Source organism: Takifugu rubripes, chromosome 1, assembly GCF_901000725.2.
Source record: "Takifugu rubripes chromosome 1, fTakRub1.2, whole genome shotgun sequence".
NCBI classification, from domain to species: domain Eukaryota; kingdom Metazoa; phylum Chordata; class Actinopteri; order Tetraodontiformes; family Tetraodontidae; genus Takifugu; species Takifugu rubripes.
In genome coordinates this window covers 7598490-7615898 of record NC_042285.1, presented here as the reverse complement: position 1 = coordinate 7615898, position 17409 = coordinate 7598490, and the positions used below count along the sequence as shown (strand labels likewise).

Here is a 17409-nt window from a genome sequence, read left to right as displayed (position 1 = left end):
TCCTCCTAATGCACAACAATGCCCGGCCTCACGTGGCAAGAGTATGCAGGCAGTACCTGGAGGATGAAGGAATTGAAACAATTGAATGGCCTTCACGACCCCCTGACTTAAACCCAATAGAACATCTCTGGGACATTATGTTTCGGTCCATTAGGCGCCGCCAGGTTGCTCCTCAGACTGTACAACAGCTCAGGGATGCCCTCACACAGATCTGGGAGGAAATGCCACAAGACACCATCCGTCGTCTCATTAGGAGCATGCCGCGACGTTGTCAAGCATGCATACAAGCTCGTGGGGGCCACACAAGATACTGAAAAGCATTTTGAGTTGCAGAAATTAAGTTTTGGAAAAAATGGACTAGCCTGCCACATCTTCACTTCACTCTGATTTTATGGTGTCTACACAATTGAGCCCTCTGTAGGCTGAAAACTTTTATTTCCATTAAAAGACTTGGCATCCTTTTGTTCCTAAGACACTGCCCTGTCGTTATTTGTATAGATATCCAACTTCATATTGAGATCTGATGTATCTAATGTGTTTCTTTAAAGTGCTCCTTTAATTTTTGTGAGCAGTATATATACATATATATTCTAAATACCAAATAAACTCATTTTTATATAGCGTTTGTTGCAATCAAAACTGTCTCTAGGCACTTTAAAGAATCCCAGAGCCTGACCCCCAACAAGCAACAGTGGCAAATGGAAATTAAAAAAATTATTGGAATTATTGCAGTGGAAAAACTCCCCCTTAACAGGAAGAAACCTTGAACAGGACCAGGCTCATATGGTAGTCCCTCCTGCTGTTGGCCAGCTGGGTAGAGAGGGAGGAGAAGAGAGGCGAACAGATATGGACATAAACATAGACATAGAGTTGAGTGGGGATCAGAGGTTGGCAGGTCAGTGCACAGCTATGAAGTCAGCAATACCTTCAGATGGTTACAGAGAGAGGAGGTGGGGTGACAAGCACAAAAGCTACACAAGAAAATGTGTTAATGACATCATCACTGACCTGAGAGGATGAGGAGCATAAAGGAGAAGATAAGGAGAGGAGGAGATAAGGCCTAAAGGAGAGGATATCTATCAACATCTTGAAATCTAATTATAGATCCTTTCTGTCACGGACGGGGTGATCAGGACCCGAACGCAGGCCAGGACACAGTGGTAACATGGTCAAACAAGCTTTATTTACAGGGGGGAGGGGGCACACAAAGAACACGAGGAACACGAAGGCCGCCCTCCAGGAGACACGAAGCTGGAGCGGCGCTCCAGGGCGCAGGGAACAGGGGCGGCCCTCCAGGGTGCAGGGAACAGGAGCGGCACTCCAGGAGACACGAAGCTCGAGCGGCACTCCAGGAGACACGAAGCTGGAGCGGCACTCCAGGAGACACGAAGCTGGAGCGGCACGCCAGGAGACACGAAGCTGGAGCGGCACGCCAGGAGACACGAAGCTGGAGCGGCCCGCCAGGAGACACAGAGCAGCTGGAGCGGCCCTCCAGGAGACACAGAGCAGCTGGAGCGGCCCTCCAGGAGACACAGAGCAGCTGGAGCGGCCCTCCAGGAGACACAGAGCAGCTGGAGCGGCCCTCCAGGAGACACAGAGCAGCTGGAGCAACCCTCCAGGAGACACAGAGCAGCTGGAGCAGCCCTCTAGGAGACACAGAGCAGCAGGAGCACACGACGAGGGAGACAAACAAACACCCTGACAGGACGAACAGAACACCCTCACAAGACAAGCAGACACCCTGGCACTGACAGGCAGGCGCAACCTGCTTAAATAGGCAGCCCGATGTAAATTGCCTACAGGTGCGCCTGCAAGCAGTGCCAGCTGCCACCAATTGTGCCCCACACCACCCCCTGTAGGACAACGACCGACACAACCCAAAAACCCTGACACTTTCAAATGCATACAAGTATTTTATGTAAATCCCTATAAAACGTGACTGTCAACTGCTTTGTTTATTTTTATTTTTATTATTATGAGTAATTAAGGAGCTCTGATGTTTGTGATTTATTTTACAACACCATCTCTAATTTCTATTTACATGCATTAATTAGACAGTGTAGCATCCATCTCCAAGTGGCTGTGTGGGGGGGTTTGTGTGTAAGGTATCAGTTAACAATTATCTTCTGTTTTAAAGATTTTGTTTTCTTGGTTGCATAGACGAAGGAAGAATAATGTGTCCTGCCTAGCCAAGGACCTATGAAATAATATCAACGCAAACAGTGTCTGACCTTTTGTGGAGCTGATATAACTTTTCTGCAGGACAGAATCATATTAGCTGATGACATTGTAAACATCGCCACAGGGCACAACCAAAAGTAAAATAATTTAATACCATCAACAGGACTGTGATTTCATGTTGTCTGGCTTAGGTGTGAGACTCTGAGATGAAAGGTTAATGTTTCACACTGATGCTAATCATTTGAAGAGGTGACCAGGTTTTTCACAGCATTAATTTATTCGTTGTGTACCTATGATTACTACATTTGATGTGTTTTGTGTAGTATGAGGCATCAAACATTAGCAGTAAACAACATGGCTCAAAAGATATAAAAATATACCTTGTGGTTGCCTCACTTTTAAATTAAGCCACACTATATACTCAAATCAAATCAAATCAATCTTTATTTATATAGCGTCTTATACAATCAAAATTGTTTCAAGGCGCTTTCCAGAATCCCAGGGCCTGACCCCAGACAAGCAACAGTGGCAAGGAAAAACTCCCCTTTAACAGGAAGAAACCTTGAGCAGGACCAGGCTCATGTAGGGGGACCCTCCTGCTGATGGCCGGCTGGGTAAAGAGAGAGGAGAAGGGGGAGTACAGGTAGAGGATAGAATAGGTAGGAGAGGAGAGGAGAGGGGTAGAGGAGAGGTAAAGTGAAGGGGAGGTAGAGGAGAGGAGAAGGAGAGGGAGGGGGAGAGGAGATGAAAATAAGTCACTATATGTCACTAAAATAAGGAGTCAGTATTATTGCTGAAGATGTCACCTCACTAATGGCATGTAATATAATGTCATACATACATACATACATACATACATACATACATACATATCAATCCTGAGAATTTACAGGTGTTTGTACATGCAGTGGATTTACATGTGGAAGTGGTACGTTTGTTCACTTCTTGGTTTAGTCTGAATGCTGATTCATTTGGCAAAATGAGAGGGAAGTCTGGGCTTCTCTTCTTAGGCTGCTGCCCCCGCGACCTGACCCCGGATAAGCGGTAGAGGATGGATGGATGGATGGATGAATGTGGATTGATTTATGGTTTTGTGTGAACTAACAATGATTGTTTGTATTTGTGCTGTAGCTCAAATGTGATCGGTAACTCTGTTCAGATTTAGTCCATGTGTTCACACAGGGAGTAGCTTAATTTTCCTGAGTCTGGGTACTGCTCATGAGGAGGATTCTAGCACCACTGGCACATGGTGGAGTGTTTTGAGCTTTTTGGCATTGATCTGTTAGCTCACCAAGATGAAGAATGATTTGAAACCAGCTAAACCAGCTAAATTTAGCCAACACTTACAGAGGAGTAACTTCAAAGTGTTTCTCTATTAAAAACAAAATTTTCGCCATCACAGCATCTGTGGGTTCTGATTAGAAGATCTTTTTTTCCTCTTTTTCTATTTAATTTTTGTGACTGACAAAAAGCAGCCTGAACTTATTTTATCTGGAAAAACTTTAAAGCATTATCGAGCAGCAGATGGAAAATACCACATTTATTTCTCCTTGTTATAGTTGTCGCAAGGATGAACGGCGGTGGAGGAGACAGAGGGAGATGGGAGATTCTTTACTCCAAAAATGCAATTTTTTATTTACCAAAAATAAAGTGGCGTCAGAAGATGACAGGCTAAATCCATACAATACATACAGACCCTGCACACTCTTACACACCACTCCTTTAACTCTTTTTCCAACAATTTTCTTTTTCCTCCAAAACAATGACCAACCAACTCAACAACCAACAAGAAGCCCTCTCTTGGGCCTACTACAGGGCTTTTATACCTGTAGCCCCTCCCACAGGTGAAACCAATTATCAAAATTATTACGCTAACTGATACATTTACAAACTCAAAATTACAACCGAAAAGAAAATACAAAATATGCGTAAAACTTCCAAAACAAATTTCATCCACCAACAACCACCCAGTGCACAGTAAAATACATGTTCAATTTACCCCAATAAAACACCCCCGCTAAAATAGATTGTGCCGTAGCACCCCGCGAAACCCCTCCATATATACAATCATGGACCAGTCCTTCGGTTTCCCCAAATGAGGAAGTATGTCCTGCTGGTGAGCTATGGTAAAAAAGTGGTGTGTGTGAAATGCTTAAACCGAGTAACCCAAGACAGAACAGAATGGAAATGAAATGTTTGTGTGTGCGTATGAAGTGTGTGCGTAAGTGGCACGGCTCACTCCGTGACAATAGTCATTAACAGGCTGTCATTGATCCTTAATGTTCGAATCTCTTTGAGACGTATCTCATCATTGATATGTCTCCATTCTTGTCCTTTGTCAGCATCACTACATAAGAAAGATTAGAAAAGGAAAAAAATAGACTTTCAGACTGGACAAAACAAAGTTGCCAGCTTTCAAGCTCTAATATGTTTATTATGAGAGGGTTTTAACATAATTATTGAAACATTGTCCTTTTAAATTGGGTTTAAGGTGTCCTAATTTTGAGGATTAAAACACTACTTCTTCTTGTTTTTCAGAACGTCTTTACTTGATAACCCTTGTTCAAAATTTCTTATGCAGCCTGCAATGTGTTTTTTCTGTAATGCATGCTAAATTCATATTCTTAGACCAGGTTTTCAAACTTGATTGGAGGTTTGAAATGAATGTAAACAGTTATTTTTTTTTAAAACTTTTGTCCTCATGATTCAATTATTGTTTAGTTTCCATAAAATTATTACAGCTACATGACTGAATTGATCTTTTAAATGATTTTTTAACAACAAATTTAAATGAAGCTCAGAGTCTTGATTTCAGATTGTTAAACTGTTCCTTATATTTCTGATACTTTTCTTTTCCCTGCACAGTACATTGATAACACCCTACCTCCAGAGTCCCCGTACCTCTATGGTCTTCATCCCAATGCTGAGATTGGCTTCCTCACACAGACTTCAGAGAAGCTTTTCCGAACCTTACTGGAGATGCAGCCCAGGGACTGTGCAGTCTGTGAGGGAAGCGGGACTACTTGTGAAGAAAAGGTAAAGAAAACTCGTCATACAAGAAAGCAAGCAATAATGTCATTTTGGTCCACCATCATTAAGGTGTCCCAATTAAATGTAGCTTATTTAAATAGTGATTGTTTTTAAGACTGTCGGTGGATAAATCTGTACCATCAAGGTAACTGATTAATGCACAATTTTTTCTGGGGAAAATTATTAACTATCCTAGTTACAAAATGTACTCAGTCAAGGTTAAGGGTTTATTTTTTTCATCTTAAGTGCACCTTCCTGTATGTACAATCTTGGTGCATATACAGTGTGTCCTGACCAATTTTCTTATTTCAAAGGTGAAATAAGATCTCTTCATCATGCAGTTGTTTTAAGACTGAGTTATTCTCCTAATTACCGGTAACCTATTGGTGTGTTTGGTTAGCAAGATGCAGTAAACCAATCAATCTACAGGTGCCACAGTAGACCGGCACAGAACCTTTTTTTAGTGTTGTACATATGTGGTGTCTTTAAAAATACTAATTTAATTCAGATTCAGATCCTTTATTGTCCCACACAGTGAATACAATATACATATCAGAATATATAATATTCAGATTGTGCTAGCGGGTGTTATGTTTATTGTGCAGTCTGACAGCAGCCGGCAGGAAAGATCTGCGATACCTCTCCTTCACACAGCGAGGGTGGAGCAGCCGCTCACTAAATGAGCTGCCCAGTGCTGTCAGGGTGTCCTGTAGGGGTTGGGATGTGTTGTTCAACATGGATGACAGTTTAGCCATCATCCTCCCGTTTCCCACCACCACATTAAATTATGTTATTGGTAATCATTGGCATATCATTGACATTTAAGTAGAAGGGTGTGAGATTTACTTTAAATTCAACGGTATGTTGTTCTATAGAACAGGATAATAAAGTTTTGTTATGATTCTCTGTTTTTCTTTGCAGTGATGAATTCTATTTGTGGCTCTGTGGTATCAAAACTGATGTTGTGCTGCTGAGAAAAATAGGATATGGTAGATCAAATACCTGGGGATAAATGTTCACACACCAGCTAGGAATTTTATTCTGTTTGTTGGTGGCTGAAGCATCTTTCATGCATCTGTCATGCTTCAGAACATTGAGAGCATAACAAGCTCTATTTTGTATGATGTGGACACATGTTTGTCATGATGGATGTACAGTGGGCCCTCTACTTACGAACGTCTCTACATGCGGAATTTTCAGGTTACGACACGTCTCAACGGGAAAATATTTCCTCTTGTTACGAAAGTAATTTCAGGATACGAAAGGCAAAAATACGCTACCGCTGCTACTCGCAGCTCGCGGAGTTTAGCAAACATAAACATGCTTGTAGCTGCTCTGCCATTGGCTATCGCTTAGCATCTTCCTGTCATCCCATTGGTTAGGAGGGACGCCAATATGGACAGGTTTCTGGTTTCATGGATAAATAAAGCTGAGTGATGTTTTTCCTTGTGTAGTTTCTCTGCTTTTCTCCCCATTCCCTCTGTGTGTCCATCGTTCTTGCCACCTTCATAGCTGTGTGCTGACCCCTGACCCCGCTGACCCACTCAACTCCTACACCAGCACTTTGTTATAATTAATGTATTTCTCTGATCTCTCCTCTACCTGTCCTCCCCCTTCTCCTCCCTCTCTACCCAGCCGGCCATCATCATTGGCATAACTTGTTTAATCTTTACAAAGGGACGGAAGGATGTGCACACATACAAAGGAACCTTGATTATCCTCATAATCCCAGATCTTAAAAGGATTTTTTTTCCAAATTTTGGTGAGGGTGTTTGTGTTACATATGTTTCCAGTGCATTTAAGCCCTTTGTCACTACATTAAATGTTTATGTGCCGTTAATTAGCATTTTAACTTTTTCCTTTTCAAATCCTTAGATTTAGGGATCTGAAATAATACTCAAAAGATAATCAAAACATAACACATTTGGAGCAGTTTAAATATGTATTTAGTTAGTGGAAGCGTAAATAACAGAATGTATAGCGTTATTTGAAACATTCCATTTGGTGTACATGTGTGGCTTAGAAACAGAAAATATTTCACTTTCATAAAAGACAGTCTCGCTGTTGATCTGTGCAATTAAATGTGCATCCAACCAGTCACTCTAAAGCCCCTTGCACAGCGCATAAAATAACACGTCATCCCAGGTCTACGTGGGTTGTTTTGGCATTGTAAAAGGGTTGTCACAGCATTTTGTCTGGGTCGAATGGCCCTGCAATGGACCCAGGAAATTAGCGGGTCTCCTGCAATATGAAACCACAGAGCACAGGAGACATTGGAGCACAGCGGACACTGATCATAGACACACAAGAATTGGCAGACTATAGTCCCTTTCACACTGCATGAAAATAGCACACGGTGTCTTTATTATTATTGTTTAGACAAATTCTTTGGGAATAAATTAGTTTACTTAGTAAACTAATCACTGGAGCAATAAGTTTGACTAAATACTCAGATATCATCTATTAAAATCTTTTAAAAAGGGCCAACATTGCAAAGCATGAAACAACACTGACCATCGACTTTCTGACGTTCATGCTGTCCTTTGCTTACCCCGACGTGTCCCTGGTGTATATAAAGGCATAATGTTGACATTGTTGATGTGATGACGTATTAGAGGGAGGAAAAAAACAGTCACGCACCTCTCAGCAGGAGGTCAGACTGGCTATCTTCATGCCGTCCGGCTGGACTTCAAAATCGTGCAGAACCCGACTCCTGTGTTGGCTCCGTGCTGGAGCTCTCTGTGCGCACCAGAAGTTTGAACTAGTGCTTCCCTGTAGTGCAGGAGGACTGCCCTTTTTGTGTTGGTTAAATAAAACCTATTTTTGGATTTTACACCACTGCATTCGTGCCTGCTTTCGGGTCCTATTAAAACCCAGAACGTTACAGCGAGCTATTTATGAAATGAGCAAGTCAAAATGATCACCCCATTATATTTATTTAGAAATATATTCAGGATTCTTACAATTTGTCGATGTACATTGCATAACCGCATATGTTGCACAACACAACATAATTAACTATGTACATTTTTTGCCATTATGGAAAAACAACTGGGATTTTAGTTCCTTCATCTTTCTTTTTCTCAGCTCCCTTTTCGTGTGAATTCAGTGTATTTTCCATGAACAGTCCAAAAATGGCACTCCACACTTCCCTTCTTTGGTGTTGCGATGGTAGACGGGCAGATGAGGCAAACGCTCTTTGAAAATGTCATCGTGAAAAAAGTCGTCCTCCCATTCCATATGAAAGTGGTTAGGGTTAGTTTTATTCTTCTTACTTGGTCCAGCTCCTCCACTCCTTTTTATACCCTTTCTTAAGTTTAAGAGAAAAAAACAAAATCGAAAAATTAACAGTAACAAACTGACTAGTTTGTTAACTTTGCTGCACTTTGAGCCATTGTTTGCGCATGCGCAGTGACCAAAAGTCAAAAGTGTCAAAAATTCAGATGTCATCTGACTGGCTGCCCTGTAGATCAATCAAGTGACGGGATGGATGATAGGCTGTCTAATTTATTTTTATTGTCATGCAATCTACCAATAGTACGTTGGCGATTGACCGGTAGATCGCGATCGGCGTATTGAGCACCCCTGTTCCAATGGCTGCCATTGTTAGCAGTGTTGTCTTATCATAACCAGCAAATTACTATGACCCAAGTGTTTGTGCATTTATTCTCTACTTGTTTTGTGTTTCTTGCCGACAACACTTTCATTTGTACCAATAACATGGATCAATAATTGGTATCATGTATCTGCGTTTAAGCTCAGTCACTGTCCCACTTTTTTACTTTTGCATTAACAGGTGCGTACTACACTGGAGGAGATACTGGAGAAACTTCCATATGAGTTCAACATTGGGGAACTTTTGGGAAAGGCAGAGGAGAAGACTCCCTACAAAGTGGTGGCGCTGCAGGAGTGTGAACGAATGAATATCCTCACACAGGAGATCAGACGCTCCCTCCAGGAGCTCAGCTTGGGACTCAAGGTGAAGAGAGATGGCACTCATAAGCTAATTAATGAGTCTTGGGCATCATCTATCATGTGTCAGTAGACATGTGATACCTCTGAAGATTCATTGAAGCATGCATGTCTCTACCCACCAATACATTTTAGATAGATAACCTAATCTGTGAACAATAGTTGTGTGCTGATCTTTCTCAGACCTCAAACATTTTAGTTAGTTACTACAATTGTTCTGTGATGAACCATTGTTTCTATGACATCATTCAGCAAGGCAACTCAAAGCTAATATGTTATTTAAAAAAATGCTGCAAACATGGGGGATGTTCATCTGTTGGCTTCTTGTCTAAATTCCACATGGCATGAGGGTTACTACAATAAAACGCATAAACATGTAGTGAACTGCCCTTCAAAATCAACCAGAGTCCCCTTAATTTGTTGTGAACACCGATGGTGCATTGATTTTGATTCTGCTGTGTTAACATTTTTGCACAACAAAACCATTTACTCTGTTGTGACTCAGGTTGTCCCTTAAAGAGCAGCAGAAAGAAATTAGGTGTCCTTGCTGTGGGTGTACGTGTGAGTGTACATGTGAGTGTATGCAGGTTTGAAGCCTGACTGAGTTATGTGCTGACAGCTAAACAATAAGAAAAGGAGGGAGTGACCGAAACATGTGAAAGTGATTGTCACGTGGTTTGAAACTTCGATCTTCTATCACTTCAAGCCCCAATAAATTGACTCAGTGATTTAAAAGCCATGTTGACTGTTGTACCAGCAAATGGAATCTGAGTTCGCATTTATAGCGGAATAAATAGAATCTACCAGACTGCTGGTGACGTGGTTTACTATAGTCATGCAGGTGTGGCTGAACTGACATTTAAGTAGAAGGGTGTGAGATTTACTTTAAATTCAACGGTATGTTGTTCTATAGAACAGGATAATAAAGTTTTGTTATGATTCTTATAAATGGATATCTGTACAGTCACTATCATAGTAGTCTTCAACAATATTGACAATATCTTGCAAAGTTCTCTTTGTTTTTCTTTGCAGTGATGAATTCTATTTGTGGCTCTGTGGTATCAAAACTGATGTTGAGCTGCTGAGACAAATAGGATATGGCAGATCAAATACCTGGGGATAAATGTTCACACACCAGCTAGGAATTTTATTCTGTTTGTTGGTGGCAGAAGCATCTTTCATGCATCTGTCATGCTTCAGAACATTGAGAGCACAACAAGCTCTATTTTGTATGATGTGGACACATGTTTGTCATGATGGATGTACAGTGGGCCCTCTACTTACAAACGTCTCTACATGCGGAATTTTCAGGTTACGACACGTCTCAACGGGAAAATGTTTCCTCTTGTTACGAAAGAAATTTCAGGATACGAAAAGCAAAAATACTCTACCGTTGCTACTCGCAGATTGCGGAGTTTAGCGACCGTAAACATGCTTGTAGCTGCTCTGCCACCATTGCTTGTTGGGGGTCAGGCCCTGAGATTCTGTAAAGAGCCTAGAACATTTTTTGGCGATTTTTGTAAAAAAAAAAAAAAATAGGATGACTAAATTAGACATACAAAACAAAGCTTGCTGACATGTCTCAAATTTTTTAAATTGTATTTTTATAAGTATCTCTTTACACATGCAAGTGTATCTCTTTACACATGACAAAAAAGTTATCAAACAGCAATTAAGGCCATGCTCTGTTGTTATTTTAGCTGAATTCTGTCCTTTCGTGTTGCCTCAGGGAGAGCTAACCATGACCAGTGGCATGGAGAGCCTCCAGAATGCTGTCTTCCTGGATATGGTGCCAGACAGTTGGAACATGCGTGCCTACCCATCCATGTCTGGCCTGACCATGTGGTTCATTGACCTGCTGGCCAGGATTAGGGAGCTGGACACCTGGTCATCTGACTTCCTGTTACCCTCTGCAGTGTGGCTGGCTGGCTTCTTTAATCCGCAGTCTTTTCTCACAGCTATCATGCAAACTATGGCTCGAAGGTAGTGAAATACATGACGACAGTTGAGATGACCATACATTAGTATTTGATTGAACATCTCTGTATCTCTGCATGATAGAAACAAGTGGCCTCTGGACAGCATGTGTCTGCAGTGCGATGTTACCAAGAAGAATCGCGAGGACTTCAGTGTTGCACCACGTGAGGGGGCCTATGTTCATGGGCTTTACATGGAAGGTGCACGCTGGGACACACAGGTACTAATTCAGTCATTGATTTCTGTCTGTTTTTGTCTGTTTTCATTTTTGAACACAAGGGCAATGGAGTTGTGGTTTTTGACATGGCCCTTTAACAGCTCAGATGAAGAAAAGTACTTGAATGAGGGTGAAACATAGCCTACACTTTGAGCATCATTCTCACAGTTTATTTCAATAGCAGCTGAAACATAAAGGTGTCTTTCCCATCATCATTAACGAGAAGCATTAGAAGCTAAATGATCTGGTGTGACGAGTCCTTTCACCAATTCACACTAATGTTCTGCACATTTGTCAAAGGTGGTAGAGTAGGCATACTGTACATACTTATGAACATAATTTACTACAAATAAAATAAGTAAATGTGTATCCTTATTTATGGGCTATGTATTTAGTATAAAAACCTGTCAGTCTTTAATTTTCTTTTAATGATGCTAAATTACAGTACATTGAATTTAATGGAGATGCTGCAGGTCCCAAGATTCTACTCTTTTTGGTCTTGCTATGTTTAACTGTAAGCTATAAATGAGCAAATGTATACTGTGATTCAGACTTTACATCCTGAAAGATTCCTTTACTCATTTCTTCTGATGATGGATGATAGAAGACCACATGAGCATGAGGTGAACTAACCTCAAATTCATCCTTAAATGGAGTCGAGCAAAGAAACCTGTCGCTGAAGGGTTTCCATATCCCCTCTGTGGCCTGATTTTTTGCTCTGCAGCTTGCTTGTGCCCAGTCCCAAGAGTGTGTTGCATTCGTCAGCTTCCTAGGCTTCTATCTGTCCACGAACAGAAAGCTTCTGTAAATGCATCCAGCTTTCAAGGAGCATCCCTGTAGACCCCTTAATTAGGGAATGTGCACACTTTGCACTTGAACATTTAAATCACCCCTTAGTGGAGCGCTTTTCTCTTTTCTTCATTAAAGCTGGAGTTGCATGCAAATTGACAGGAAGACAGAAAGTCCAGGGAGTTCTCTCCAAGCAGCTCCTTCAGCCTTCTGCCTCAGTCCTCCTCTCACCGTGTCCTCCTTGCACAGAATTTTGAATGAAAAGCAGTCTACAGGCAACTACAGTCCATTGACAAAGCTCTTGGAAGTAACAAGAGTCCAATGTATCATAAATGCAATCATCTATTTTAATGAACCCAGGGATTTCACACACAAGTGTGTGAGTGAGAAATGCTCATGTGTGCTAAATATGATAAAGATGCTCACCAGGATAACCTGTCATGAGTTCTTTTTACCTCTGAAATTAATTAAAGGTGTCCTCTCAGGAATGGAAACATCTCTTACATGCTATTAAAGGGTATTTTTTTTATAATACAAATGCCATCGCATATGTCATTTCACCACTTTTTTGTTGTCTGTATCCAATAAATTATTTGTAGACATTGACTGTAACCATGCCTGAAGCTAAATACGTAATTAATAAATCCATGCTATCTATAATCAAAGAGGTTGTTGTCATAGTGCCTAAATTCAAAATCTAAAAACTTGTTAAAAAAACCTAAGTCTTTGCTTACAAAGGAATCTTCATTCTATGATTTTATGACCTACTGTTGTCATCACCTCTATACTGTGCTGTACCCAAAAATCCAGATATAAGTTGATGTAGGAACAGTGTTTGTGGTGTCGTCGTTATATTGAATGTGGCTGAGCCTTGGTGGCCTGCTTTAAGATGCGCGGTTTGAGTTTACTCAAACACAGAGTTTTGGCTGTGAGACAAGTTTTACAGGAAATGCAGATGCAATTAGAGATTTCTCCTCAGAGCTTTCCAAAGTCATCAGGATTATATTCATTCCTGAAAGTCACCGTGCATGAATGGTGAAACTTCTGTCAGGTGCTAAATGTTGGCAAATTAATTAATAAAAATGACACATCTGTTTTGGTGTGTTTAAGTGTGTTTTCTTAAGTAAATATAAGTGAAGTCTGCTGACTTTATCCACTTCTCAAGGGTATAGCAATGTAATTCTAACATCACTAATGTATATTATTTGTTATTTTACACATAATTAAATCCAGCAAAATGGAGCAGACACCAATTTTTATTGTTTTTTGTCTTTCAGTCCTGCATGATTGTTGAAGCTCGCCTGAAAGACCTTACACCAGCTATGCCAGTCCTGTTCATCAGAGCCATTCCTATAGATAAACAAGACAACAAGAATATGTACCAGTGTCCCGTCTACAAGACCCGCCAAAGGGGACCCACGTACGTGTGGACATTCAATCTAAAGACCAAAGAGAAGGCATCCAAGTGGACTTTAGCTGGAGTGGCTATGCTGCTGCAGAGTTAACAGAAAATCCTTGTTTGTTTGGGACCTCTAAGGGGTTTCACTTCAACAGCTTGTATCAGGTTGAGAAATCAAAAGAAATAAACATTGTCACTGATTTCTTCCATAATCTTTTCTTTTTTTCTTTTTCTGGCACTATAAATTTGATGTAAATTCATTTTTTATTTAAAAATGTAGTGATAGATTACAACTTTATATTAGACACATACATAATTACAAAAAAGAATGTCACATGTGATATTCAATATGATATTATATAGGGGTTCGCCAAAGCTACACATTGTGGCTGGATATGATGGCTGGTTAGATTGAATCTGAATCGTGTTGCGTTTGCAAAGTAAAGGCAATACAACTTAGATTACCATTGACACACAATCGTGTGTGTCTTTTATTGAAGCCACCACAAGTAGTAGAAAAAATCAAATCAGAGCGGGAAAAACACACCCCCGCCCCTCAACTCCCACGGTCCGTTAAAGGGGCCGTGCCAAATTACCCGACTTAGTTGTCGGCAAATAGTGCGAGCGAATGAGGAACTCATACATAGCAAAATGCTCAACAGGACTATGGCAATGGAACAGATATGAACAATTATGGTGAATTATGATATACAAGTGACCGCTACAATCTATTGATTCATAGATGTCCAAGGTAGTTTTTTGTGTCAACTGGACTGTTTTTCTTCTCTTTTGAAAATGTTTTGCCTTCTATCCAGAGGGCTTCTTCTAGATAGAAGAAGAAGCCTTCCTTCATGCTTACAACCCCATCCAATGTCCAACGCTCTCTTACTCTTTTCTCCTCCCTCACTCCCCTCTCTTCAGTGTTGGAGATGAAGTAACTCTAACCAAAGCAAAAATTTGGAGTCCTCTCTAAAATATCTCTTCAATTTTAAATAATCTTTCCTGAATCTTATCCAAAACTCACCTGTATCTTTAACCATTTTTTACCACTTAATTTTATATATAACATGGTTGAAATATCCAAGCTCTTCTGACACTGACATGTTTAAGCAATGCAGAGAACCATAAATATAAAGTTTCCGAGCATTCTCAGCAGAACAACTACTGTATTTGAAACAGTATCTGTAACTAATTTCTCTTCAGAGAGGTTAATGACAGGCCATTGCCTTCCATGACAAGGATAGAACTCAGGATCTGAATCTGAATCTGAAGGTTGCAGAATGGTGCAGCAATTCACATTTCATTTTTGTCGGTAATATGAGTGTTCTTGGTATGCTACAGAGGAGAGAAAGCTTGAAGAGGAGGAATCTATCCAAAGGGTTCATGCTTAGAATGAAAAAAGGTACCTTTAATCATTTGCTTGTGTGAGATGTAGACAGTTGCTAGGTTACAGATCAGTGCAGTGAAGCATGTGGGAATGCAGCAGAGATACATGGGTGTGTATTTGATGTAAGCACAATATTTATTGAATTGGTTTGAAGGTTAATAATAATTACATTAACAAGATTCACACGTAAATCGTGATTGTACATTCATCTGGGCCTACGCACAGGGAGAATTCAATTTAATTTAGTCAAGTAAATTTATATCAGAACATCGATAAGAGAAAAAAAATGTCCTGGAACAAATGAATTATAATTACATTTTCATCCATAAATAATGTAAATAATTCATTTTGTGTTATGGTCTGTTGCTCCAGCCTGCATTTCAGCATCCAGGTTGCCAGTTACCACTGAGCTTCTGCTACGAACATTTCAAATTGGTGTCATAGATTATATTATTCCTGACTTCTAAACCAACTGTAACAGAAAACAGAAACATATAGAAAAAAAGCAATCACAATTCTCTTCACACTAAACCTAAATGGCCTTGTTATAATTCCCAATGTTGGGGAAAGTCAGAAACAAAGCATGGGCCTTTATAAAAAGATGCATTTGAAAATCACAATCATAATCATAATTTATTTAGGCACGGAAAATTGAAATATTCTCAACAGTTGAATGACGTTATGAATGTCCGTTCATAGTACAGTAACACATATGCAGGTGGGTCATTGAATCGATTAGGTAAAAAAATATTTGATAAATAAAACCGTGATTTGTCATTGCTAACGAGTATCTCTCGCACAAATGCTGTGACGCTGTAGAAAATGTTAAAACAAATGTAATTGAGACAGTACATCGGTCAACCACTAGTCTGATGGGGGAGCAGAGGATACTATGATTCATACTATTTTGAATGTGATTGCAGAACCAGTTTTAGCAACAAACTTACATACTGCATCTTTGAAGCTTCGATTGTCAGTTTTTTCCAGCGGTTGGCCACGGGATTGTGAACAGTTTAGGGTAGGAGTAACTGAGCTGGCAGGGCATATTGAGCACAGCTTGAAAAACTGCAGAAGGGTGAACATACTGTATGTTACTGAGCAACCTGATCTGGAGTATGCAGAAATCATCCTCAAATTGCCCAGATGGTGAGAGCACTATCAGGTTTGTCAAGTGAACAGAGCAACCTCATAGAAACTCCAGCCGACTGCACTTAAACAGAGTCACTGAAAAGAGTCACTGAAAACCAAATGGACTCAGAAATTTACATAATTATTAAAGAGGAAATGTGAACACATACCTACTTAATTCACATTAGAAGCTTAGAAACTACACATTCAGGATCTATAAATACTGTATTTTCACGACTATAAGGCGCACCTAAAACACTGAGATTTTCTCAAAAATTGACGGTGCACCTTATAATATGGTGCGCCTTGTGTGTGGACTGAGTTCCAAAATCTGCTGTGTGCCTTTGGTAGGTGCACTACGGAAAACGCTCAGCCCATCGATTAGCGGATGCCCTAAAATTGAGCACTTCCAAGGAGGTCCATCTTGGTGTTTTCACTTTATCTCTCCATACGCGCAAGGACAACTGTTGTGCAGCGGCTGCCCGCGGATTACCAGGAGAGGGTGGCCATCTTCCGCACCTACTACCGCGACAAGATTACCGCGCCCAGTCACATCTATGAGGCAGCGCCGGGCAAGTTATACCACCATATGCGGGTGGATTGTAGACGCATGGACTATGATACCGTCTTCATGTATTGTAAGAGCTTTCACAAAAGCCGGCATCAACGCTGAAGCGGAACCGGTTGGTGAGTCTGATTCAGATGATGAAGAAGCGGAATTCGGGATGTTGGATATTGAAATAGATGAAAACTTTGATGGTTTTGTGGCGGAAGAATGAATATTTTGTTCAATAAATGTGTTGAAACTCACTGTTTTACTTCCGTTATCACTTTTTACTTTAGCATGCGCCTAATAATATGGTGCGCGTTATGTATGTATTAAATACAGATATAGCACCCATAACTGAGACTGCACCTTTTATTACAGTGCGCCTTATGGTCGTGAAAATACGGTAACTCAAAATACCCACTGGGAGACTTGCTCCTGGTTTTTCCTTAGTTGGACACATTTAATATACCTCAATATTATTTCAGATCCAGATACCAGTTTTTTCAAACTGTCTGAAATGTAATTACTGGTAAAAAAAAAAAAAAAAAGAAAAGAAAGAAAACATATGTACTGTACTTTTTTCATTTGCAGTAATGGGTGAAAACAGTTATTTTCTTTACCTCCAGGGTTTGACATTCAAGTGTGATTCGTCCTTCTTTGCTTTTCACCATGACACCCTCTGATGATCAAAATCCAAAGTCTTTCAAATCCAGAAAGCTTTTGCATTCTGGCAGAAGTACAAAAGCAAAGGAGAAATGGAGTACAGCCAGCTGACACTA

At 40.4% G+C, this 17409-nt stretch overlaps 1 protein-coding gene across 3 annotated transcripts in view; it reads left to right on the top strand.

Moving 5' to 3' along the window:
• Positions 1–13777, top strand: part of dnah9 (dynein, axonemal, heavy chain 9) — a 169766-nt gene extending 155989 nt beyond the window's left edge. For 2 of the 3 annotated variants that reach the window (XM_029831089.1, XM_029831015.1), the window contains exons 74-78: positions 5047–5217; positions 9008–9190; positions 10913–11166; positions 11245–11380; positions 13444–13777. In XM_029831089.1, coding sequence (XP_029686949.1) covers positions 5047–5217; positions 9008–9190; positions 10913–11166; positions 11245–11380; positions 13444–13671 — 972 coding nt within the window. In that variant the 3' untranslated portion in view covers positions 13672–13777. The remainder of the gene's footprint in view (positions 1–5046; positions 5218–9007; positions 9191–10912; positions 11167–11244; positions 11381–13443) is intronic. The other variant, XM_029831053.1, reaches the window with a different exon arrangement.
• The last annotated feature ends 3632 nt before the right edge of the window (positions 13778–17409 follow it).